The sequence below is a fragment of the Anabas testudineus genome, chromosome 5 (assembly GCF_900324465.2).
Source record: "Anabas testudineus chromosome 5, fAnaTes1.2, whole genome shotgun sequence".
NCBI classification, from domain to species: Eukaryota; Metazoa; Chordata; class Actinopteri; order Anabantiformes; family Anabantidae; genus Anabas; species Anabas testudineus.
Window position 1 is genome coordinate 18,532,794 of NC_046614.1, and position 25,903 is coordinate 18,558,696.

A 25,903-nucleotide genomic window follows, 5' to 3' on the forward strand; every position below is an offset into this window, starting at 1 on the left:
TCTTATTCTCGTTTTTGGTCCCTTATTAGACGCCTTTTTCTCCCAGGACACATGTTGTTATCCAGCCCCTTTCCACTTATGGATGTTCCTTTATTTTATCTGGAAAGGTCAGCGATACCAACGCTAGCCCAGATGCAAAGTATACCATGAATCTCCCCCAGGTGCCCTCACATATCCATGTCTGCGGGTGTTGTGATGAAGTCAGCAAGGGCATCCTGTTGTCCCTGCTCAGGAGAACCTGTTTCCTCATGAGTCATGGCTGCCAGCTCCGACACACTCTTCCTCGAGTTACAAAATACACACAGAGACAATGGCGCACAAGTTGGGCACACATATAGCAGACACACATGTCCACATATTCCCATTATATTAAACAAACAGGCAGACCGAGGACACGTGCATTGTGGCATTTCTGATTCAGTGGACGTTGTTAGGGAAATTACAACAGTTGTACTGAATCAGACAAGACATGTCGGACATTGTTTTTTTCAGTTCAGCAGGTGTTGTTAGGATTACACATCCACATGACCTGTTTTGGTAACCTTGAAAAAACTTTGACATTTCACAAGGAAACATCCAGAAGCAGGTGATAAGCTCGAGGCCTTGGGTTAAAAAAAATCTGAAATTGAATGTGATGAATTGATGCCTGGTCATTGAAGTTCTGCTGGACATAACACTCTACTGTACTCTACTACCCAAACTACTGGAAAGGTGTCACTATATACATCACTATAAATCATTAAAGTCAGCAAATCCAAATATCATTTTACAGCTATAGAACTGGGCATTATTAAAATTTACACAAACACATATGCACTGACATATGGCATCAAGCAAATATTAAAGAAAAAATATGTAAAGGTACCGGCAGTACCATCTAATATATATATTTTTTTATTGCCCTATAACCGTACCAGTTAATTTGCATATTGAGGGCTTTACATTGACAAAATATATTAGATGAATGCACATGAATACCTGAGTTTTACTATTAAAATGCAGTAAACGTTATGTAATATGTCACTCTTAATTAATAATATTTTGGCAACATCTATTATTGTTCTTTACTCACTGTATGCTACAAAATAAGAAAGTTAAAAGACATTTATCTATTGAACAGTTGATCTAGGGTGCACATGAACCTAAAATAACGAATGGATATCAAGGCAGTGAGGAAGGAATAGAGGAACACACACACACACACACACACACACACACAGTAAAAGATAACAAACGGACTTGATAAAACTGCCATTTGCCTGAGGTTATTTACCACAAACTAACAAATCCTCATATCTGGAGTGGAGACAGAGAGACAGCAGCTTCAGAGAATAGTTTGCGGGTCGTTGTGTAAACAAATGCGGAGAAGAGCCCTTGAACAAACAAAGATTTAACACTGAGATAGAGACAAGAAGCCGAGAAGTGAAGCACTTCTGCTGAGTGAATAAATGAAAGGAGTGGTTGAGATAAGGGGAGGGCTGGGGGGGGGGGGGCGCACGCACACACACACACACACATGCGCACGCAGCGCGCACTCTGCCCGGGAGGACAAGGAGGAGGAGGAGGAGGAGGAGGAGGAACCAAAAAGCTCATTTACTTAACATCACTTCCCCACCGCCGGTAAAGCAAACACGCTCCTGAAGCTGCAGAGGAAGAGATCCGAGCGAGAGATCGATGATTAGTTGAGCGTCTGCAGAAAGCTGTCAGCACCTGGAGCCGCTCGACCGGCTGCTGGCGCTTCTCGATCCTCTCGTCGGGAGCTGCGGAGTCTGCGTCAGGAGCGCGCACTGTGTCGGTGATTTGCCGGGACACTCGTGAGAAGTCCGCGGAGTCTCTGCTGGACATGGAAAGACGACTGCTCTGACTGATAATCGGATTTTTTTCTGCAAATTCTCCTTTTTCTGAATAATGGTAAGTGTGGAATAAGTTTCTATATGTTTGCCACGTTGGAATTACATTTGTCTTTCTCAGATCTTCTGTCAAATAATTTAACACATTTAATTAAATAAACCTAGTCTCAATTCATCCTTATGTATTTTTCCACTAAGGTGTATTTCAGCTCTAAAATACCTGTAAACTTTAAAATAAACATAAATGAACATACATCCCACTAATTTACAAATAGATTAGAATAATGAACCCTTAAATCCTCTTACTTCACTTAGTTACATCAGTTTCAAAATTAATTTCTCACCATGTCTCCAATTCTATCTCCAAATCCAATTTTATTGTTATTCTATTACAATGGTGGCAATATTTAAATCAAAATTATAATTGAGTATGAAAGGCGTAAATGTGTTTAATTATTCTAATAAACCTTAAAGGAGAAATATCTCACATGCTTAATATAAACAGCAAATGTTTACTGAACACATTTGGGGTTGTTGTGGGACAAATTATATTATCATGCAGAAAAAGAGGAGCCAGTGGAAAAGTAAATGAATAAATAAAATTGGACATGTCGTGTCAGCTGACGATATTAGCACATCCTTGTTCTGTTTCACAGCTCAGGTAAACAGATTTATTTAGAGTAACTAATAAGAACAGAAAACCCCCAAGTCCACTATCAACAAATCACCTATTTGTGTCTCGCTGAGCTCTGATGTGGGGGGTGAGTGTGTGAGGAGGCACCTTCTCTTTGGATTGAGCTCTTTTGTTTTTCTTGGTGCTGGTTGAATCCGGGCAACTCTTTTTTGCTCGGCTAAGTACAGAAGATTACACCCAAATCATGGATACCCCCTCAGCAGCCATGCGGGGACCCTCATTAAGTAAATTAGAGGAGCCTCGCTAAGCGTTTTTCAAAGCCTGGCATTCATAATTTTCAAGGACCCCTTCATGGCTGCAGACTGAAAATTCACTGTGTTTTGTCAACCATTTAAATCGCCTTTAAACATTTCTAAGAGCTGCACAGTCAGAGGAGAAAGGACTGAGGCAGGCCCCTGATTTAAAAAGATTTCAAACACAGATCTGATAACGCAGTTGATCTCATTCTTAGAACAGGTTTGTCATTTGTCCTTTTTTATATTTAATTATGAAGCACATTAGGTGAAAGCAATAGTTTTTATATTTAAATTTATTTATTCAAATCTAAAATGCAGTATTTTCTTTTCTTTACGGCGAGCCCTTTTAGAGCTTTTCCAACACCATCGTTGTTGAAGGGCAAGAAAAGTTTAACTTCAGTTAAGTGTTTTTTCCCACATTCTAATACATGTCACTAATGCACCAGCCTGGACGTATGTCTGTCCTTGTCAGCATCAGTAATCTGAAATAATCCTGCAGGGGTAATGAGCAGCCAAAGTGGGGTTCGTATTTTAGATTCAGGTTTGTGGCAGATTGTAAATCTCTTTACATACCAGTATTTTCACCCGCACAAATAATATCCCGAGTTCTGATGGAGAAGCGTGCTTCGACCACATACCAAAGGTGTGTGCTCGGTCGTGTTTGATTTAACACTGTGGTTCAATTCTTAATAACATTAGGCCCCATTTCTGGACTCCCTTTCCATGGCTGGACCGAGACCCTCTGTCTCAGCCTCTCTCGCTCTCTCTCTCTCTCCTCAGCCTTCATGGCTCTTATTACTGGCTCTAATAAATTGTGAATAAGCAGCAGCCCAAAAAGTCCCGGGCTGTGGAGAATTCCCCATCCTGTAACGCAAGGCACCCCCTCTTAAGAAAACACAAATTAATTCCAAACCTCTCTGTAGCCAAACGTTTGTGGAATGATAAATATTTTCATAGGAAGCTCTGTTCTTCCTGACTTTATCTACACCTATTTCATTATATTTCTTCACAGCTGAGCAGTTCTTGATGTCTTTTAGGTTCTCTCACTTTATTTATCTCCTCTTCTTCTTCTCCATCTCCCTCTTTCTCTCTCTCTCTCTCTTTATCTGGGAGTCAAACAGCCCTGCTGAGTTGAACTCAAGGTTATACCAGGGCTGTCAAGTTGACCCATATAGTTTCACAATAAAGTCGAAATAATCTCAAGAATAAAAGCGGGATTGTTTGATGCTAATCCTGCCTAAATTTAAATATTATATTATTTAAGAGAAAATTTCAAAGAAAATATATCTATTTTAAAAAAGATCCCAAGGGAGTTTCTCAGTTTCTCTAAACCTAACAGCTTGTATCATTTTCGTAATTTCTCTGTCTATAGTTGTATTTGATTGCATTTTAACTGCTCCCGCCATCTTCTCACTATTTTAATTTTATGAACCATGTCCACCTACATCAGAGGTTATCAAGCAATAAAGAAATGTCTAAAATAAACATTTTGGGGTAATGATGAAGCACCATTGTACAGCTGCAGCAAAAGTAACGCGTATGTTAAACAAAATCCTAATAAAATCGTGTGTCTTTTGATGAATTTAAGGTTCAAATGCATGAAACAACTACGTGTAGCCTCTCCTCTAATTCTAATTTTCTCTCCCACTGAATATTAACTTTGTGTTTTCTATACTAATGTTTTGCACGTATTTGACAGACAACTGATCAGTAAAAAAATCTGCTGATAGCAGAACCAGCTTGTCTGTCATACTTAGAGACCTTGGAGGTACGTGTGCAGTACTGCGCAAACATGTCGACAGGGTCGCTGAAACAAAAGAACAAATTGAACAAAGAGGAAAACAAGAGACGCTGGTGACACTAATGTTTCCTTTTAAACAGTTTGAGACTAATAAATAATCTCCTCTCCCTAAATGTCTTCTTCTCGCCCACCCGTCTTTCCCCTTTTTAATTCCTTTATGCTCCAGAGAGCACCCGGGAAGGCCTGGTGTGTGTTTGTGTGTGTGTGTGTGTGTGTGTGTGTGAGAGTGAGTGTATTAAACTCGGGCTGTCAGCAGACAACAGCTGTCTCTCTGGCTACCTCCACTGTTCTTATCACATCTTGAGAATAGCGAAGCCACACACATTGCAGCATAGCCTGCGGTGGCCATATATTATTTTGTGCTTAGTAATACTTTGGGTACTTTCCAATAAAAAGGGAATTCAAAAAGTCTCCGTGGTGCTTTGGAATAGTTTTTTAGATGTCATAATTTCTCTGCGCTCACAGTATCCACTTTTATTTGATCATATCTAATTTGGCTTGCATTCGTATCTCTCACTCGCATCTTTTCTCTGTCTCTCAGACACACACATTTATGCACTGTAAACCCCCCAGTATAAGGAGTAATTGGACCTCAGTATGTCTGAAACACATGTGAGCTTCAACTACCAGCAAGCTCTGTCTGGCCAGCTGTTAGCAACTATGGCGGCCACTCACCATCATCTGTTGAGGAGACTGATCGAGGGCAAATGTTTTTGTCCTAATTACTAATAAAGCTACAACTCTGAGGGTGTGTGTTCATTAGAGAAGGCAGGAGCACTCGTGCAGTCAGGCATGTGTCAGTTTCGAGTGTGCACGCATGTGTGCGACCACCCTTCCATCACTAGACCAGATGTTTTTTACCTGGGAGCCAGACCACCATCTGACTGGGGTCAGCCCAGTCCTCCAACACCACACACACTCCTCAAGGCTGCCGGGAGGTCTGCCAGCTGTCCCTCACTCTGACCCCCGTCCCGGGGCACTGGTTCTAGGGGAAAAATAGTCTGGGATTTAGGGTAGGTGGTCCTTCTCAGATTTGGCAGTATTACTGGGGAAAATTATTAGGGATGTTATTAGAGTGCATGTGCTGGGGGATGGGCAGTCGACTCGAGGGTGGAGGAACATAAGAAAGAATTAGGAAGTAGAAAAAAAGCGCAGAGCGTTTTGAGAGGTAAATTAGAAGGACTGAAGAGTGGGTGCTGAAGAAATAAAGAGATAAAGACACTGGCATTGTTGAATAAAGGAGTTTTGAAGGGGGGTTAGATTCTGGCATTAAAGTAGTCTTGTTGCAGAACTTAGTCAAGCGGAAAGATAAGGCCACCAAGTTTGTGAGGTAAAGTTACAGAGTGCAGACAGAGTCGGCAACAGGTTCACTGCAGCCAGAGCTTAATCGGACCCTTTCACAGAATGATTTCTGTTTCTGTCAACGGTACCGCGTCTGTTATTTTCTGACTAAAACATCAGCCAGGTGTGTGTGTGTGTGTGTGTTCTGATTATCAGAAGTAAAGGTGGGTGCAGAAACTTCAGTTCGAGTTAAACCTCAATAAAAGGACTCCTCACATGCGGATGTCTTAAACTGGTTGCTCAAGTATCCTATTTTTTTGTTGATGATGTAAACATCCTAGCTCACTTAGTATAAGCTAGAAATATTTGCATGCTGGCTGCATGAAACCTCAGTGAGATGGTCACACTGATAGTGAGCTTGTGATTTAAACATAGAAACATCTTACTCCTATGGTTTTTACTTGTGACTGTCTCAGCACACTTCAAGGTTAGAATGTGGCATCAACAAAAACATAATGGTTTACTGTTGTGAGAATATTACAACGTCAAAAGTAACCCATTGTTGCTCTGTTTTTATTTTTCTTCCTGATAAATGACTCTGTATATTGGTAAGCTGGAATAGTCTCTTAATTGATTCATGTCAACAACAAGTATCAAGTATAAACAGACTGGGGCAAATAGGACATAAATTATGATGACAAATAGTCTAACATTGTGTCATCTTATATAATAATATATTTGGAGACAGACTGAACACACACACACACACACACACACACACACACACACAGAATTTGCCTGCTAATGAATTCTCTGGTTGCTGAGGTCAGAGCAGACCACCGGCACATCTGAGCCTCTGCTTCTGCACAGCTAATGTAGAAAGTTCAATCCAATGTAACATTGAGCTTAATTTAATTAACATTTATCTTTTTTACACTGTTTTACACTTTATACAGTTCCATTTTTATCAGTTCACTGTTATATTTGATGAACATGGTATACTAGCCACACTGTAGACATCATGATTGTTGTTTTGTTTTGTTTTTCTAATGTTCCAATAACCTAAATATCAATGAATTTGTGCTGTTCTTAGCTGCTTGCTAATGCATTTACATCGTATTTCTGACTTAAGAGTAATATTTAATTGTAATGCTAAAGCTAATATTGCTGAAACAGAAGTTTTTCTTTTTTACTGTTGCCTGCTCTGAAATGTCAGCTGTGTGTCAGAGGTGAATCAAAGGGGCAGAAGCTGGCAGATGGCATTGATTTCCACCACAAGAACTCGGATAGTGTCACACAAACTAGACCCTTGTTCTGTGTCCTTTATCAGTTACTGAGAGAGAGGGTTTTTGTGCAGCATTGAATCAAGTCCCAACCTCCCCCCAGGCACTTAGGCAGATTGTCCAAACTGAGGACTCCAGGTGGGGGCCCATATGGCACGATTACAGACCAGCAAGTCACCTTGTCAACCTTAATTGAGAACCACAATGTTTCAATAAAAGGTCTAACCATTGGAGGGGCCACTGCCGTGTGTGACCACACTCTGGCATTGAGACTCAGACAGACACTGACACAGCACTCATATTGACACTATAAACACCAGACAACAAAGACACACGCACACACGACACCTGACATAATATTCAAATAATTTTGTGACTAAAGTAAATAAGATAAAATGGCACACACCCTTCATAGGAAATTTAGAAACATGAGTAACTTATGTACCACTAGTCTCAGTAAGCGCACAGTTTATTGACAAGTGAAGAATCACTCAGTTCATTTACAGTACTGTACTGTACGGAGATACCAAACCCCTCTAATGGCATTAAAAGAAGGTGATAAGTGACCTTTTATGTGGCAAGTTGTTAGTGATTTTTATTATATAGAATGGATAGATTTCTACATTTCACTTATGAAACCTAATCCAGCTTTGAGTGAACCTGATGCAGTGTACGCTTTGGTTTTGTATCATATTTATAGTGTGAAAATCGTACACATACACTAAATCTAACTGCAGTACTTGGCTACATGTGATTTGATTTCTTAGCACTTAGTCGAGCTTCTACAGGATCTCTTCTTCTTGAGGTGTCAGTTGCTAAGTATCACTCAGCATGTGGATACTATGGAGTTAAGGGGTCAGTTTCACAAAGTGCTTGTTGGACGGTCAATGAGCTTTGGAAAATCCCCTCCCCTCCCTCGTTTCCAATGACAGAGTTGGGGGAGGTGCATCTGACAATTTTTTACCTTTCTGAACCCGACAATCAGAAGTAAAAATGTAAACATGATATGGATCTCTCCCTTAAGCTTTCTTGATTTTTTTTCACACCTAATGTATATCAGATCAAAACAAGAGTGTTGTTACCATGATTTGAACAATTATTGCCCCCACCTCCCCTCTTTCTCTTTAACAGGCAGCTTTTCACCACTTCTTTGCATGTAACAGCTATAAACACGTCTGCCCTGGGGGACGTTGTACAAATTAGTTCATTTAGAGCATGACACCCTCCGTATAAGTGAAACTAGTTGGGACATACGGATCGGCTTCATGTCCGAAACTGTTTAGTTGAACAACAGGTAAATCTGCATAAACTTTATTATATTGATGTATAAAGTTATTTTTCAACTTAAAACGCAATACACCATCTCGTGATGTAATCCATCAGCACAAAAGCTAGAATTTGATATCCGTGAAAGAAGCAGTGGTCTAGCAGAACCCTGGGACCCAGGTGAAGCTGATGGGACTGGCCTTGTGGCCCTATGGCCTCCTGTGGCCCTGCTGGGTTTGTTTTAGCTTTAGTTTCAGCCCTCAGCCCTTAACATCTCTGCTGAGCTGCGCTCATCTTCCCTCCGGTCTCCTGCAGTTCCCATGGCCTTGTGCACCCTCCTTCCAGGCCTCACCCTGAACCAGGAAGTGCCTTCACGCTCACACACAGTTTTTGTGCTTATGTGTATGCACATGTCCGTGAATACAGGGCTGTTGCAGGGATACAGCTAAAGTCAAGAGGACTCTGAACAGGCGTGACTTTAACTTTTGACCCCTAGGAATATGAAATGCAAAGCACAGCGGCACTTTTCATATTTTCCTCTGTGCTGTAGGATCTATGCACTCTCTGAGCTTTCGCAGTGTGCGTGTGATAAAGGTCATATCAGGAAAGCAGAAGTTCATCAAAATAAATTGTATAAAAAATGATTAATTTATAAAACACGCATGTCTGTATTCAGTAACACACATATGCACATAGATTTCTAGCTGTTGATGACTTCAAACCCTCATCTCTGTGCTGCTGTAAAACCCTGCTAGCCCTATAATTCATGACTGTCATCTGTCTCTGTCGTTGCGTTGTCAGTAAGGTCAGAGGTGAGGCTGTTAGCTGCTTCTTTGGCAGATTGGAATGGCCCAGAGGCAAAGGGAGAGAGAGAAAGAGAGAGCAAGAGAGGTATAAAATTAATAAATTAGCTCAACCTGTTATGAAGAATCATGTACTTGCAAATAAACATGTAGTAATACTGCTCTACACCATCTTTTTTCTGTCATTGTTTATGCTCTGACACACTAAGACATTACAGCGATATAGTACCTTGGAATCCGAAATCGTTGATAGGCAGTTATAAAACTACATCCACTCTTTCTGGGAAGGCTTCCCCCCAGTTTTTGGGAACTGGCATTTGACTCAACATCATAACATCATATTGGGTGACGAGGCCAGGCTTGGAAATTCTACCCAGAGGTGGTGGGTGGGGTTTAGGTCATGGCTCATTGGTCTGCACACTGTACTATCACACTGAAATGGTTTGAGTTTGTGTACAGGTTCATTTTCATATTTAAACAGAAGGGATCTTCCCCAAACAGTTTCACCAAAGTTTCAATTACACCATTGTCTAAAATAGATTAGGATTTACCTTTGCGGGAAGTAACGTGTCTAAAGCGTTATTTTTACATGTAGCATAGATAACATATACAAGTAACACATATATCTTTAAGTGTCCCAGTACTAGAACAACTTTAAATATTGATGTTATTAGTAATAAAATGACTAAAGTGGATTGTCTTTGGTCAATATAGCAAATTAAGCGTCAGACATAGCAACACATTGTATCACACTGCTACAAAAATCCATAAACACATAATGATTTCCATAAAGCAGCTGTGTTCATTGATTTGCAATACTGACCTCACTGACCAACACAACCAGAGAAACACCATTCAAGAGACGTTGTACCTATTTAAGCTGAAGTTGTATTGCAAAATCTCCCATGTCTCTTTGAGTCTCTTTCCTCTCTTGTAAACCTCCCCTGTCTCATCTCATCGCCCTAATTGCATGAGAAATTCTGCTAAACTGAGAATAATGGCAAACCCACCCACTGCTTTCTTTCTGAATTTGGACTGCTGCCTCTAATAACTACACTCTTCACATCAATACCAAGTTTATCTTGTTCTGCTTCATCAGCGCTCGAGGCACATTGCCATGTGTCACTCACCTGCATACCTGTGTCTTGACAGTGTGCTTTTGCTATTGTTTCCACAGGAGAGTTGACGAGAGTTCAGAAGAATCTGACTAACAGCAGTGTGACAGGATAAAGAAGATAAAGCTCTCTCTACAGAGGCAGGTGAGAGAACAAACCTTATGAGTAGAGAGGTACAGTGCTACACAAGTAAAATGGTTTCAGTGCAGCAGGAGAAATGCCATCAAGTAGCTTGTGAAGCCAACAAATGCAATAGATGCCCTTAAAATAAACTGCTGCATAATTAGTGACTATATAATCATGTACTCATCTAATTTTTATTTGCTTATATACAGGGCTTCTGGGTAAATCAGCTTCAAACTCATTGTACCTATTGCAGGTGAGTTTTATTGACATTTGTCTCTGAAAATGAAGGTGCGTTACTTTACTTTATTGCACATCGAAACCATGACTATAAAAGGACATTTTGCTTATTAAAATAATGATGATGGATCCCTGTCACTGTGGCATTAAACATGAACTCAACCTGAACTGTAAAGAATATTTTAATATTCTGTTCATAGCTTTGAGTCCTTTAGTCTGTAAAACAAAGAAGGTCAAACAGAGTTCATGCGTTTCTTCCTTGTAGTCAGTTTATCAGTGTTAAAAAACTGTTGTAACTGACCCAGAGAAGAACTTGTTACCAAATGTCTTCATGATTTCTTCCTCGTTCAGGATCAGGTGACGGGGACAAGCGACATGGCTGCATATGGACAGACACAGTACAGCCCCGCCCTCCAGCCTGCAGGACCATACGCGCCTTACCACACACAGGGCTACAGCATGCCCTCTTACAGTAAGTACTCATAATAAAATGATAAAAAATATCACCAAAACTGGTGAACAAGACTGCTACAGAGGATGTTTAAAAAGTTATAGTTGTGGTGTGAGTAGTGGTTAACAAGTCAAAAAAGAAGAATTCTCTGCATTAGTATTTTTAACTGCTCTTAAATGTTTCACAAACGGAGAAAATGTGTTAGTTATTTAAGTTGATTCTGAATGCATCGTTAACCGTCTGCTGTCTTTCTAGACATTAAAACTGAGGATGGCCTGAGCCACTCTCCAGGACAGACGGGACTACTAAGCTACTCAAACTTCAGCAGCACTCCTCCAAGTCAGAGCCTCTACAGCTACCCACACACACATGGTTAGTCTGACACACTCAATGTAAAGACACACCATCACACACACAAACACACCAGCATTCATCCCTTTACTATGTTCCTCCTGTCTTTTATCCTTTTTCCTCTCCTCTCCTCTCTTCATCTTTCCTCTCCTTCTCTTTGCCACACCTGTTCTCCATTAGCTGCGGTCTGGACTTCTGGCGTCAAAAGTCTCCCCACCCCTCCTCATTTCTTGGGGTCAGGCCCCCTTTCTCCACTCAGACCAACAACACAGCATGTGAGCACTTGTGTCTGTTAGAGGGGACAAAAAGAGAGTAAGAAAACAGACAGATAGCAAGAGAAATATAGAGGTTAGGAGAAGGGGGAAAAACAGAATAATGGGAGAAACAAAAGGCTAAAAGGGAAGTCTTCGGAGAGAAATAAACGCTCAGACAAAGATGCAGTATGTTTGGGAGTGTGTGCATCCATCTGGCCACGCATGGCAGTGTGTGTGTGTGTGTGTATCTCTGTTGTACACATTCCTGAGTCGCCCGGCGCCCAAAGCAAGACTCACTCAATGTGATTTTATGGCTTTGAAAGCAGCGTGAAATTGACCTTGTGTGTGAGAGGGAAGAGGTTAAGGTGCATTTTACGGAGGGGTGAGTAGGTTTAATGTTGCAGACAGGGGTATGACCCTGTTTCCACTGTAAAGGTGACAGAGAAGAGAGACAGAGGAACATTCAACAGCAGACATGAGTCAGTTGTCATCACTTATTATAAAATATTCTATATATAAATGCTGTTCTATATACTGGTGTCTGCTGGTATAATTACTCTAAGAAGTGGAACTTAAGCCTGTCTTTATATCAGAAAGGACAAGCGCATTCAACCATATTCTGCTTAGTCTTCAAAGAGTGTTTCTGGGTTTGTTGTGACTGTATTTCTAATAAACCCACTGATGACTGCCTTGATCACAGATGAAGACATGAAAAATGCACACCAAAATTTGTAATCTCACCCGACAAATTTTGATGTGCATTAACTTTTTTTGATGTCTTCTCGAGTGCAAAATCCACAGAAACATCTTTATCACAAGCAAATATTAAGGATTATTGGATAAAAATAATTATTTACTGTATATAATATTAAATTTGTGCAGTTATATAATATTCACTGCTAAAGGGATAACTTTAATACAAATTTTAATACATAACCAACGTCTGCTGAGAGTTGGGAATACTGCAGATTCACTAATAGGCTCTCCCATGGAGCAAGAAAGAAACCAGGCTTAAAACAAAACCTGCAGTGTTGAAACAGAGCAACAATATGCTTGTGGAGAAATGACTGCTTCAAAGGTTTTAAAGACAAAAATGATTGCAGAGAAAAATATGCAAAAATTAACCAAAATGAAGCCAGACTCCATCACAAACATCCATCACAATTTACAGACTGACCAACTTTGGTCTACTGTATTTGCCAAAATCCACCCAAGACTAGACTGACTGTTCAATAGAAGTTTGAGAAAGATTAATTATACCTTCACCTACTCGATTTTCCCAGAGGTTTCATTTGCATCTCACCTTCGTCATGACTCAGTTGTCATCACATCCTATAGGAGTCTTTGGTAACATGATAACAGGTCCTCAACCTCCAGGGGAAAGATTGTATGAGCTACTTGAACTGACTCCTCATCAAAGTCCTTTCAAGATACTTTTTCCATATTACTCTCTTTTAAAGAGAATATTCAAATGTCAGACAATGAAGAAACACGTAAAATTTAATGTAAACACTCTTTTGATTAAACTTCTTAGAAACTCTAAAGCCTTCACTGACTGACTGTGCACTGGTGGATCACAAGCCTTCAACTAACAAACAAGTTTAACCAAGTGTAGTTTGAGTTTGAAGGACACTGTTCCCAAACAAAACAAATTTGTTTGAATATTTTTATGCATAAATCATTAACTGCAAACTTCAAACGGTAATAAGCTGCCATAACAACCAAATGTTTGTAGGACTTGAGAATGTTTCCATGTCATCCATTATACTGTACACAATACACAAGCACACACACACACACACACCACAAAAATCCATTGAAACTTGTACTGTACACTGTGTAAAACTGAAACCAAATGGGGACTATGGGAGCCTTTTTGTGTTTACTCAATAGACCTCCTGTATTTTTCCCTTAGTTGCTTTGAAGACTGTTGTGTCGTCCAGGGAGGTTTCAGTGTGGTTCTTCCACTCAGTCATTATTCTCCTGTTTGTCATGTACTGTGGCGTGGAGAAGAAGAAATGTGGATCAACAGGGAGCAGTAGCGGACCGATGAAATGATTGGGAGGTAGACTTGAGGAAATGACTCTTAAAAAAATATTTCAGGATGGCTCAGGTCTTTTCGGAGAAGGTGAAAGTAAATCTTTTTTCCCCTGAAGGGAAACATGTTAATCAACATTTAAAACAAAGACAGTAGTCCATCACAGAAATTAATACTAAATCCACTTTCAAACTATTGTTTGTAACTTTCTCAACCACACTGAGTGAAGTTTACCTATACAGTGAAACCCACCCATTCAATAAACAGTACAGTTGGAAACTAAATACCTATTTGAAAATGATATTTGACCTGTTTTCTGTTTGAATACAGATAATCGAATTGCAGTGTACACATTAATCTGTATAAGCAACTGCCAAGACTTGCCAATAACAGGTCCGTACTCAGTGAGTGTCTGGATGTGCACATATTTACTAGTTTAACTGAAATAAAACAGTATACATATTGTATACTGTTTTCGCACAACCTTAAACTCATCTAGACATTATGCTGAGGATATGTCTATGAGAAAGCAAATGTCTGAAGAGGTTCAACTGGACAATATGGACTTTGTCCCTGCCTGCTTCCTAGTACAAAGTCAGTGTAATGTCAAACTGAGCCCATGTGAGAATAAAGAAGTTCATGTTCATGTTTCAAAGGGCAGCTCCAGAAGATGTGTGATGATTGTCCAGAGATCATGTGAGAAAATGGATGTCTAATACTAAAACTATGGCTACTGTCTAACGCTAACCCTTAAGATCAGTGGTTTGACTGCCGGTTCCACTTCACTACATGTTAAAGTGTGCTTGGACAAGACACCAAAGCCCCACAGTATCAATGTCATCATCTGCTCCTACCCAAACCCCCGAGGGGATCAATAAAGTATGTCATTATCATTATCATTTTATTTTGACATGACTGACATGACATGATTTGGGACCGTATCATAATACCCCACCTGAAAAACTAAAGACAAATGCTGCCAAACACTAAAAAGTAGCACAGTTTTGTCATTGTGAGCATGTTAACATCCAAAGATTAGGATTCAGCTCAAAGGGGTACTCGTTCAGCCTCAAAGAGCTGATCACAACATGATCTGTAATGTTCTTTCTACCAATGGATTGAGAACTATAACAAGTATTGGAAAGGCCCGCTCTGTTGCAGCATATGTGTTTGGTGGAAGGTGTAAATCATCTACTGTGTCCTGAGCCCCCAGAGCCAAGTGAAACCATTGAAGACTTACTGTAGGCCTTTTGTTAGAATTGACATACAAGAAACTTTTGCCCAATTGCTGTCAGAAGCTCACCAGTGGTTTCTTGGTTCGTGGCCAGCCTTTGTGCAAATATTTGTAAAAAATCCATTTGTGAACTTTCGGGATATCAGACCAACAGACAAACAGAAGGAATGTAATGAATATTAGATATGCTGGCCAGTGCCCTAGGTGGAGGCGATAATATTACAAGAAAAATAATTAATCAGACAAACAAACAATATGGACAGGCTTGACTGAAAAGATACAGGGTGAGACAGCGTCACTGTCGGGGGGAATTGCTTCAAGGAAGACATTCCTGCCTTGGCTTGATTAGACTGAAAACTTTCCCAGAGCAGCCAAAGGAGCAGACTTTCCCACCTGTATCGTTATTTCAAACATAAATCTCACTCTCAGTTCCTGCAGCACTGAGCTGTCACTGAGGAAGGAATCAGAAGTATTCCTCACTTCCGATACACAGTCTTAATGATCAGATGTGACCATGTAATTTCAGAGGTTTATTCATTGATACAAAATGTAACACAGTCGAATCTGCCACCAGTCGACCATAATTATCACCTATGAATATAACCTTTGTCTTCACATTGTTTTGCAGGTGGTGGTATTTCATCTGGAATATTTCAAGGCACCCATGCTATCTCCAGTTCAACCCCATTCAACCCCGCCCAACAAGTGAGTAATTCAACCTTTTAGGCAAAATAATAACGTGTTAATTTGGATATTCTGGTGGAAATATTGTTGAGTAAATGCAGAGCTTTATTTTTTTAAATTAATCCACACATGTTGATGTGAATGATAAACGGCTGTGCTGTCATTGTCTGTGTATTGACAGGAGTTTTCAGCATATTCCAGCTACAGCCAGAGCCAATATCCTCCATATTATAACTACAACAGCCCCTACCTAACGAGCAACAACATAAGCCCTGCTGCCATCACAGCACCACTAGCCTATCAGCATCCAGAGCACCCTGTAATGCTGCCTAATCACAGCCCGGAGTCTCACACAGGTAAGTGTAGATTATGAAGAAGACAGTTTTATGTTTTTTCTGAATCAACTGATCATACAACATGATGTGAAAGCACATATGAATACATCACATGAACTGCAATGTTCTGACGGAGAGAAGCTCCATGAGTACTCACAAAGACGACATAAACATCAGACACATGCAGAAATAAATGAATTTATGTATTTTTAAAAGGATTTTTATAGTTTTAATCCTATTTTATCACATTCAGTCTGAACTTTAAAAAACTGTGTGTTCCAGGAGAGTACCACCCGCCACCCAGCCCCCCCACACCAGGTAAAGAGGAGGGGGTCTCAGCACGAAGGGGGTCAGATGGGAAATTGAGAGGGAGGAAAAGAGTGAGTGACCCTGCCCCACCTCTGGACTCTGATATAGAGGTAAACACACTCTCAAACAGGGTTCCTCCACAATATTTATCTGACTCTGTCTCTCACACACACATGAACTTTCATGAGGTTAATATTACATATCTGTTATTTCACTGCAGCGGGTGTTTATCTGGGACCTCGATGAAACCATCATCATTTTCCATTCCCTCCTCACGGGAACCTTCTCCTCACGATTTGGCAAGGTATGCTACAACCCCTCCCCCTCCCTTTGTCATTTACTGTGAGCTCGTCACACTTTTGACAACAGTTATTTATGCGGCAGGTAGGCAGAGAAAGCTCCTCCAACAAACTAGTGCAACCTTGCTTTAGTCAAATCACCCTTTGTTTTAGTGACCGAGTGCTTATTTGACAGAACAGTCAAAGGTTTGACTGCTCGAGCCAAATCTATGACCTTTGGATTTCATCCACGAGCATTTTCACACGCTGGCTGTTTTGCCTTCTTACCCTCTTGTTTCTTTTCATAATGCACCAGGGTTGTTTAGCTACCCCGGCATCCTGTAGTGTGATTGACAGCCTGAGAGACCTTTACATAACAGATAGGCAGCTGACAAGGGCTGGACCGTGGTGCGTTCCTTGTTTTTGGCTGCGGATCTGTGTTTTGAATTCTCATGGTCCCCCTGCGGGTTGACACAAGGCTGATGGGAGTTTGAGAGCAGCATTTCTGATCAGTTCAGCCCCTGGCAGGCCATGCATGCTGTTGTTTCTTTTTCTTTCTATTCTGCAATGGAGAGGGGGGTTGAAAAGAGAAAAGCAGGAAGAGCCAGCAAGCGAGAGATGGAGAGCGAGTGAATAGATGTGTTGAAATGTGACTCATGTGCCAAAAATTCTTGATTCCTCCCACAACCCGAACGCCCCGCTGCTCGATCCAGAGAGGCTCAGTCTGACATCAAAACTCAGACTTGCAGCAGAGGAATTGAATGAGTGACAGCGGAAAACCAGATTAACAGTACAAAGAGTCAAGACAGGTTGCAAGTTAGCAGCCGTTTTTGGGGGAATTTGTTCTATTTTTTTCCATCCTCCTAAATTTACGACTAACTAGATCTACTCTAACACCATCATACTTTTTTTATGTGACATTCATTGTTTCCATTTATGTCCCACTTCTGGTCCTAACAGTCAGACTCTTCAGATTAGAGTATATTAAGCACATATCATAAACAAATGTTAGGACCTATATGCAAAAGCAAGTCTACACTTGGTGTGCAGGAAAAGCTAATGGGCATGTTGAAAGACCAGCTCGGAGAGCCAGAGAGGAGCACAGATCCACATGAGGAGCTGATTCCTTCCCCTGTATCAGCTCTTCCATTATCTCATCTATCATACAGCACCCCACGCTGTCTTCTAGTGTATGACTATTCTTCCTTAGCTCTGTCTTTCAGAGAGAAAATCTTATGTGCTAAGGGGGGAACTGAATGCTCTGGGTGGTTTTTGTCTTTTTCTTCCACTTTTATTATCTTCTTTTTAAATTCTTGTCAGGGATTAACAGAAAGGGGCTTTTATTTGTAAAAAGGCAGACCTCGCCTTTTTACTAAGGTGATTACAGATAATTATTTCAATTATTAGACAAGAAGAACAAACCTCTCCTAAGCCTTTAACACCTCCCTCTTCATCCTTTTTCATTCATCTCTTTCCTTTTCAATCTGGCCGGTGTTCTTCAGTCCTGCCCCTCGTCATTTTCCCCCTGTCATCTCACTCCTCCTACTGAACTTTTGCCGCCCTTCATCCTCAGTTAACTTCTATTTGCACCCTTTATTTGGAGGGCGGCAATTTATAATTGTGGTAATTAACCCTACTTGTGTCATCAAGTCCACCTCTACCTCACCAGCCAGGAGAGTGTTCTGCTTGTCACTTCAGAAGCACTAATATAATGTTGACCTTTGGCTGACACCTTTCCGTTCTCCTGTCTTGCTGCCAAAGACAAGTCAGCGCTGCCATCAAAACAATACACGGCGCACACATACACACACCTGCTTTTGTAGTCTTGAATGACAACACGCCTACGCTGACTGTCAGCCTGTCTGCCCGCACGTAATGATCTGTGCATATTTTTTTTTTCCCAGTGATGATTTATGATTTGTTTGATAAGAAACAAAACTGGAATTTCCCATCTGTCTATCTATAACTGCAGATAATATGATGATTGTAATAGTTTTAATATAAGAGAAAAAGAGAAGCTACAGTGGGGTGCTGACAGAGAGAGAAATGAAAGAGTACACAGGATATGCACAAAATACTTTAACATGTATTTGTTAAATCCATGCATGTCATTATGTGGGGCAAATAAAAGAAAGGAAACATTTGACACATAGATTTGGTGTTGTAATATATAGTTCTGTTTCTATTCTACCAGCCTTTTTGTACATTTTGTCACAGTATCTATGTAGTAATCTATATGAAAACATAAATATATCACTCATCAATCATTAGGAGATTTTTGAAACTTGCATAATTCATTCCAGTGAACAACAAATATTCATTTTTAGGACTCTAACGGCATGGCTCTTCAACTGAAAAGTAAACTGTCAGTAACAAATAAATAATATCAGCATGCTGATGTTAGCATGTAGATAAAAACTTCTTGCTGTCTCACAGTTGCTAGCATGCTTTTACCTTTGTCAGTTTACTAGACTGAGTTGACTAAGCAAAGAGAAAGAGAAAAATGGAAACTTGCAAAAACATTTATATGGCTGCCTGGAAGTTGAGTCAATTGGCAACTGGAAGCCAACTTCCAGATAACCTCACCTCGATGACTGAGAATATGCCACCAGCATTTATATGGCTGCTTCAGCCTTGAGATTTACCGTGTCTGAAGTGAAAGAAATAAATGCAGCTTAACAAGCGCGTATTGAATTTACTGGAATTGATCAGGAAAAAAGACCGGTGGAGAAAAACTAGGATCTAGATAAAAGAGAGATAAAGCAAACACAGATAAGAATCAGCAGAGTGTTTGACAACTAAATATTTGCACCTGAAACCTCATTTTTGTACGTCAATCCAGTTGATCTGTTTGTAGAGGAAGTGAAAGGAAGGCGTTCCGAGACAAGCAGGCAGCTGCTACTATGACAAGATTAATGATGAGCATAATTATCCATAATTAAGTTGCTACTTTTTAAATACCAAATCTCTTCACTATCAGATTCATCTAAACTCCACAATTGTATTAATTAAGTAATTAGAATGGGTGCAGGTGCAGAAGTGATTGAGATCTGTGAACAAACTCAAACCACAAACAATAGTTCACAGTTTACATTTGTTTTCCTTAAAACCTAGATACAGAGATATACATTTCATTTATTGGTGTTTGTGTCTGTTTCAGGACTCCTCTAAGGCGGTGTCTCTTGGTTTGTGGATGGAGGAGATGATCTTCAATCTGGCTGACTCGAGACTCTTCTTCAACGATCTGGAGGTGAGTTTTTGAAATGTGCGATCATTAGATAGATTTAGTTTATACTGTTCTCTCATACCTTCCTTCATCCAAAACCCTCACTTATATTCGACTCTTCAGTTTTTCGATAAACATGAGCGTTTTTCCTACAAACCTGGAAAATACCCTCTGGTGTAAACTGGCATACTGTTGCCTGGAAAACCATCCCCTTCAACAGTAAGTTTGACATTTGGGTGCTGTTTTCCTACCTGGCATAAAGCACAGTGGCAGCAATTGTAGAAATCCCCTCACACAACATCTATCCTGTATTAACCTACGACAGCATTTTCCAAACAATTTCCCTCCCTGGAGTGACGGGACAGCAAGTTAACTGTTAACTGCTGGCAAATGTGCTCAGTTAGACCTAACCTGCTGCCTAAAAATCTACCAAAGCTGTGTATTGTTGTGGTCTTTAAATGTAATAATTTCTAAAAGAAAAAAAAAAAGAACTCAAAGGTTAAATGTTTTACTATCTGCCTGTGAGTACACAGTGTATATTTTTCATCCTGCATTCCTCTGCCTTGTTCTGACAAAGACAAAAGGTAGTGACAGCCCGAGAGAGAGAGCGAGAGAGAGAACAAGAACACTTTGTGCCATAATTACAGGTGTGTGCCTGAGCATCCAAGAGGAAAATTAGTCAACTGGGCGGAGGAACAGTCAAGAGGAGGGAAAGGAGCCAACAAAGCCATTTACAAACGTGGTTTTTATCTCCTCTTTTGTTGTCAAGGCTCAGTAAATCTCTAAAACAGTAGGCCAGCGCAGGCTGCTGTTAAGTCTTGAGGTGTAATTATCTTGTCCTTCCTCTGTCAGTAGCTACATCAGCAGTTATCACTGCAGTCATGTCTGTAATAATAAAATCACATTACTATAATTGGTGGTCATGACTGCCTAATGAATCAAAATCTGAGTTTCTGAAGTAAAAAAAAAAACAATAGAAGTGAATGAATATAAGTTTATTCCACCAATAATAAGATTTAATGAAATCGCTGCAGCCCCTCGGCAGGGCCGCTTTGTTTTTTTGTATGTGCTGTGGACATTTGCACCGCATGGTCAGTAGTAGCAGTTGTGTAGGGGTGGGTGGCACTTCAGTGAGAGGTGGGCTGCAGCTCTGGGGAATTGAGATATGTAGAAGTGGAGAGAAGATGAGGTAGCGTCTCCGTCTTGCTCAAGACGCCTGAAAAGTGATAGGAGGAGAGTCTGTCTGTCCAGGGTCACTGCATGACAACTAGGAGTTATACTAGGAGTCTGTTTTTGCACATATGTAGCTGTGTGTGTGTGTGTGTGTGTGTGTGTGTGTCACTGCACGTGTCCTATGTGTGTGAAAGAAAGATAGACGGTTGTGGGAATCAGAGGCTTGAAACTGAATTCACAGAGAAACAAGAGAGATGTTACGCTTTTTTAGCAGTTAGTGTTCCACTTGTGTGTTGTATGTTATTTTCCTCTTGACCTATTTTTGCAGCTTGTTTTTGTCCATCATATTTATTTTTAACAATCAGGTTTATGTAATTGCTGATTACTGAAGGTGTTTAGGGTAGAGCCACAGTGTGGTTTCAATTCCTGCCGTCTAATGGTTAATGTCCAATAGAGAGGAACAACATGTACCATGAAACCATTCTTAAGTTTTTGTTTGTTGTTTTGTTCGTTGTTATTTTATCAAAGTGTTGTACGGCTGATCTATGAAAATGCAGATTTGCTTGGCTTTAATTTATTATAGTTACACTAGAGTTGCACCATCATGTTGACTTCTCTTGTGTCTCTGGCGCCTCACTGTCCCATGTCCTGATACCTTATTTCCTCCTTTGTTCTCATTTGTTTTACTCTTTTTTTTTTTTTCTGCTGTCATTCCTGGAGGCTGTTTTAAAGAATAAAACTTGCCCGTGCAGGGCTCCAATCAGAAATGGATCTCTTGATATATCCGCTCTCCTTTTCATTTCCCAGGAATGCGACCAGGTTCATATTGATGACGTGGCATCAGACGACAACGGACAGGACCTGAGGTAAAGCTTCTACTGTGTTACTGTACTGAGAGCTCTGCTGAGAGACTCTGACAGTTCTATTGTGGCTCGTGAACCAGACTTGCCCTCCAGGCTCTGGTGTGCAGGAGGAAAAAAAAAAAAAAAGCTGGGAGATGAGATGAAGCGTATGTGTGTGTTCATGCATGCAAGCATGTGCATGTTTTTTATTTTCATGACTTCCACAGCCATATAATATGTCACAGGATTATCCAATGCTTTCATTTCTCATCAAAATATTTCTTTATCATTCCCTCTCTCGCTCTCTCTCTCCCTTAGCACAGACATTTTATTACATAAACTTGTTGAAGCACTTTAGGATGCTTTTAGGAGCGATTTGAGAAAGAGCCAGACTGTACCAAAGTATTTTTTTTCAAGTAATAATTTTATTGAACTTGGCCTTTTTCATTTTCAAGATGTATTTTTATATTTATCCTGTCCATGCTGAATGTACAGTATATGCTGAGAAACCTTCATTCACAGTTTCACTCAAATTGGACGCACGCAAGCAGCTTTCCTTGAATTGAATTGTCGTGCTTTTGTTGGCACACCCCTGTAAATGTGATGAATGGTTTAAGCCTTTTTGTTCATGGCCTGCGGAGTTTGCTTACTGATAGAAAAACTCAACTGTGAATAGTTGTCCATGTAGTAGTTCTTCTTTTTGTAGCCTTGTCTCAAACACTGATCGTGCTACCATAAGATGCTCTGGAAAATTACAGTTATGTTTTTATGATATACATTTATATATAAATATATATCCTGTCTGTTTCCTGTATTGTGATCCTGCAGCACTTACAACTTTGGCTCAGACGGTTTCCAAAGCCCAGCAGGAGCCGGTTCTCTGTGCCTGGGGTCAGGAGTCCACGGTGGGGTGGACTGGATGAGGAAACTGGCTTTCAGATACCGCAGAGTCAAGGAGATCTACAACACATACAAGAATAATGTTGGTGGTAAGCTGTCATTATATTTATATATGACACTGGTGTAAAAAGTAATAATTTAATTATAAAATAATGTTTCTAATATTCATTTTTATTATATAATTAGCTACTTTGATTGTGGGTACAGGAGATTAATAACAGCAACTAAATGAACTTAAATGAACTTGACAACATAAGAGGATATGGGAATATGTACTTGCTGCAGGAGCTTAAGTTGGCACTAAGCAAAGTACAGATTCAAACCACAATTAAAGATTTAATTGGGGCTTTGCTAGTGTGAAGTTGGAAGGTAGGTAAGTGTAGTGGAAAAGACTAAAAGGAAACAGGATTGTCGTGATAAGCCGGATGCTGTTTTCCGATATGAACTTGCACAGACACAGCAGTGGCTGAACATAGGCACTGCTGATTACAGCTGTCTGCTTTAACTCTGCTGGAAACCATGTGTCTGAGGTTTTGGCTAGACAATAGTCTGTATGAAGCGTCCACCCAGGGACTGTAGACAGTCCTGCTGTCAAAACAAGGCTTTGCAGTGTCTCGTAAAATATAAAATGGGTTCAAGGGTTCGACAGAGGTTTAGGTCCTCACTGTTTTGTTACCAACATTGACCATCAAGCTCGTGTCTCTCTCTGATGGGCAGGTTTGCTGGGCAGCCCCAAGCGAGAGGAGTGGTTACAGCTGAGGAGAGAGATGGAGGTCCTGACTGACCTGTGGCTGACTCATGCACTCAAAGCCCTGGCTCTCATCAACTCCAGGTTAGTTCATTAGCTGCTACCTGTACTGTACTAACGATGATTTTGTCTATCTAGTATATTTATTGTGAGTTGACGATACATCTCGTGCTGCTTCTGCCCACTGAAAATCAGTCTTAAATAAGAGTAATGGTTTCTGCCAGAAAATAATAACCCCAATATGAGTCATTGGATTATTGTTATTACTGATGTGTACAATTGTATGGCATGAAACAAAAATACTTCTAAGTAAAAGAACCTAAAGATAAATGTTAAGTAAATGTACTTAACTCTGCACCACCAGCCATGACTTAACTATAGAGTACATGTGTCTTTCTTTCTCCAGGCCTAACTGTGTGAATGTGTTGGTTACCACCACCCAGCTCATCCCAGCCCTCTCCAAGGTGTTACTGTACGGTCTGGGTTCAGCCTTCCCAATAGAGAACATATACAGCGCCACAAAGACAGGTGAGAAACATCTGATGAAGAAGGAACAAAGAGAGAACAGGAAACGCAATTAATCTTTCTCAGTTTCTTCGAAGTTGCTATTTTAACCTTTTAACCTCCGATTTTCCCTCTTTTCAAAGGCAAAGAAAGCTGTTTTGAGCGTGTCGCTCAGAGGTTCGGTCGAAGGGCAGTGTATGTGGTGATAGGAGATGGAGCTGAAGAAGAGACTGTGGCCAAGAAGGTATAACTCACTGTGCACTTTATGACTCTGACTGCTGAAAAATGGGCCACAACTAATCAGTTACACTTAAGAGACTCTGGACTTCTGTGGCTTCTGTGTCTCAGTTTGTTATTTTGGCTTTTAAAATCTAAATCACCCTGGATTTTACAGTTGGGCAAATCTTTTCCACTTGATGTTTTTGTACAATACAGGCCGACACTTTATCCATATGCACTTTGTCACATGCTACAGTCCCCCCGCACCCCCAAACCACAGTCTATATTTCACATCTGCACTGCATCTGCAGGAGCACTGCAGTATGCTTTAAATTTGCATGTTTTATTTTACACCTGTAGTGAATTTAAATTTTATTTTTGTTTTTCTAGAAGAACATGCCGTTCTGGAGGGTGTCCTGTCGGGCCGATCTGGAGGCTCTGAGCCATGCACTGGAGCTGGACTACCTCTAGATGGCACCAGCCGTCACATTCTGCTTGCCACCTGAATTATGAGAAGCTCTGACTCGCGAGTGCAGCTGATGGGTGTAGGTGCCCCAAGAGACTGATTCAAAGTCAGTGCTGCATTTCGAGTGAGAACCCAGTCAGACAATTTCTCATCAAAGCTGAAGGAACTGTGAGGATTTTGAAGCAAGGCGCCTGATACATACTCTAAACATGAAGCCAAATGTGCTGGACCAAATAAATAAGGGACCAACTCTGCATAAATAACCCCAGAAAACTGTGGTTAATACTGTATATACATACGAGATATGCAGAAACGCTTGGTTCATCTCAACTTGTTCCACTTTTGTATATGTTATGCTGATTACAAAGTCTTTTACCCTCTTTAATGAGCACAGTGAGTATGTCTGCATGGATGAAAAGTTCAGATTGTATTTCCACTGTGTCTTTTTATATTTGCTATGAGACTCATTTTTCTCTGGCCGATACATTTTAGTAAATCGTGCTGTCACTTAGGATCAGTTTCCCCATTCGAAACAGAAATTTTATGATTGTTTTTTTTTCATATATTGGACAGATAAATGTCAAATAGCATTCTCCTCATAGTTAGAGGCTATTAAAAATAGTCTGTATTTTATGATTAAAATGTGAGCTATTTATTACTTTGAGTCTACAACACAATGAGGTATATAGAGTTTTTAAAAAAAATCCCCCTCAAAGGCCAAAAATATTGCTCTTGTAAAAATGTTTTGATAAATTGTCTTGAAGATGCTGTATTATATAGGCTGGTGCTCAAATCCTTACTTTTGTTTCTGGGTTGTATATGTTTTAACTTCTTTCCTGTCGTTGGCCAATTTCCTAATAACCCATTTGTAATATAGATGAACTGGTATGGTTGTGCATGTGCTGATTACACTGCCTGTCAGCTTAGCTATGATTTGTATATAATGCTTTATTGTTTATTTGCTTTGACAGACAGTTAAAATAGATTAATAAAAATAAATTAATTGCATCGTGGGGAAAGATGAGTTGCATTTAATCTCTCTGACTTCCTCAAGTCAGACGTGCGGTTTTAAATTACATAATGATGATGGTGAAAATTACATATAATGATCAACTAGTTTAAAAAATAATTTCTAGAAGAATGAACCAAAGGGACTTTTCTTTTGAGGAACAGTCTCCCTCTTCAGGGCAGAAAAAAGA

General features: G+C 40.2%; 1 protein-coding gene across 1 annotated transcript; it reads left to right on the top strand.

The window, feature by feature from the left end:
* The first annotated feature begins 1,613 nt into the window (after window positions 1-1,613).
* eya2 (EYA transcriptional coactivator and phosphatase 2) lies at window positions 1,614-25,717 on the top strand. The gene is made up of 16 exons (XM_026349413.1): window positions 1,614-1,911; window positions 10,392-10,473; window positions 10,665-10,708; window positions 11,044-11,164; window positions 11,399-11,515; window positions 15,649-15,725; window positions 15,886-16,060; window positions 16,322-16,458; window positions 16,569-16,652; window positions 19,787-19,876; window positions 21,833-21,891; window positions 22,696-22,856; window positions 23,485-23,599; window positions 23,922-24,043; window positions 24,163-24,263; window positions 24,629-25,717. Exons 4-16 carry the CDS (start codon window positions 11,068-11,070, stop codon window positions 24,707-24,709), a joined length of 1,416 nt encoding a protein of 471 aa, XP_026205198.1. The 5' UTR covers window positions 1,614-1,911; window positions 10,392-10,473; window positions 10,665-10,708; window positions 11,044-11,067; the 3' UTR covers window positions 24,710-25,717.
* Window positions 25,718-25,903: the final 186 nt, after the last annotated feature.

Excerpts from the sequence above, each read along its gene's own strand:
- eya2 (XM_026349413.1), top strand. The coding sequence starts at position 11,068 with ATGGCTGCATATGGACAGACACAGTACAGCCCCGCCCTCCAGCCTGCA. Across the intron at positions 11,516-15,648 it reads CAGCTACCCACACACACATG|GTGGTGGTATTTCATCTGGA; the intron begins GTTAGTCTGACA and ends ATTGTTTTGCAG. Across the intron at positions 24,264-24,628 it reads AAGAGACTGTGGCCAAGAAG|AAGAACATGCCGTTCTGGAG; the intron begins GTATAACTCACT and ends TTGTTTTTCTAG.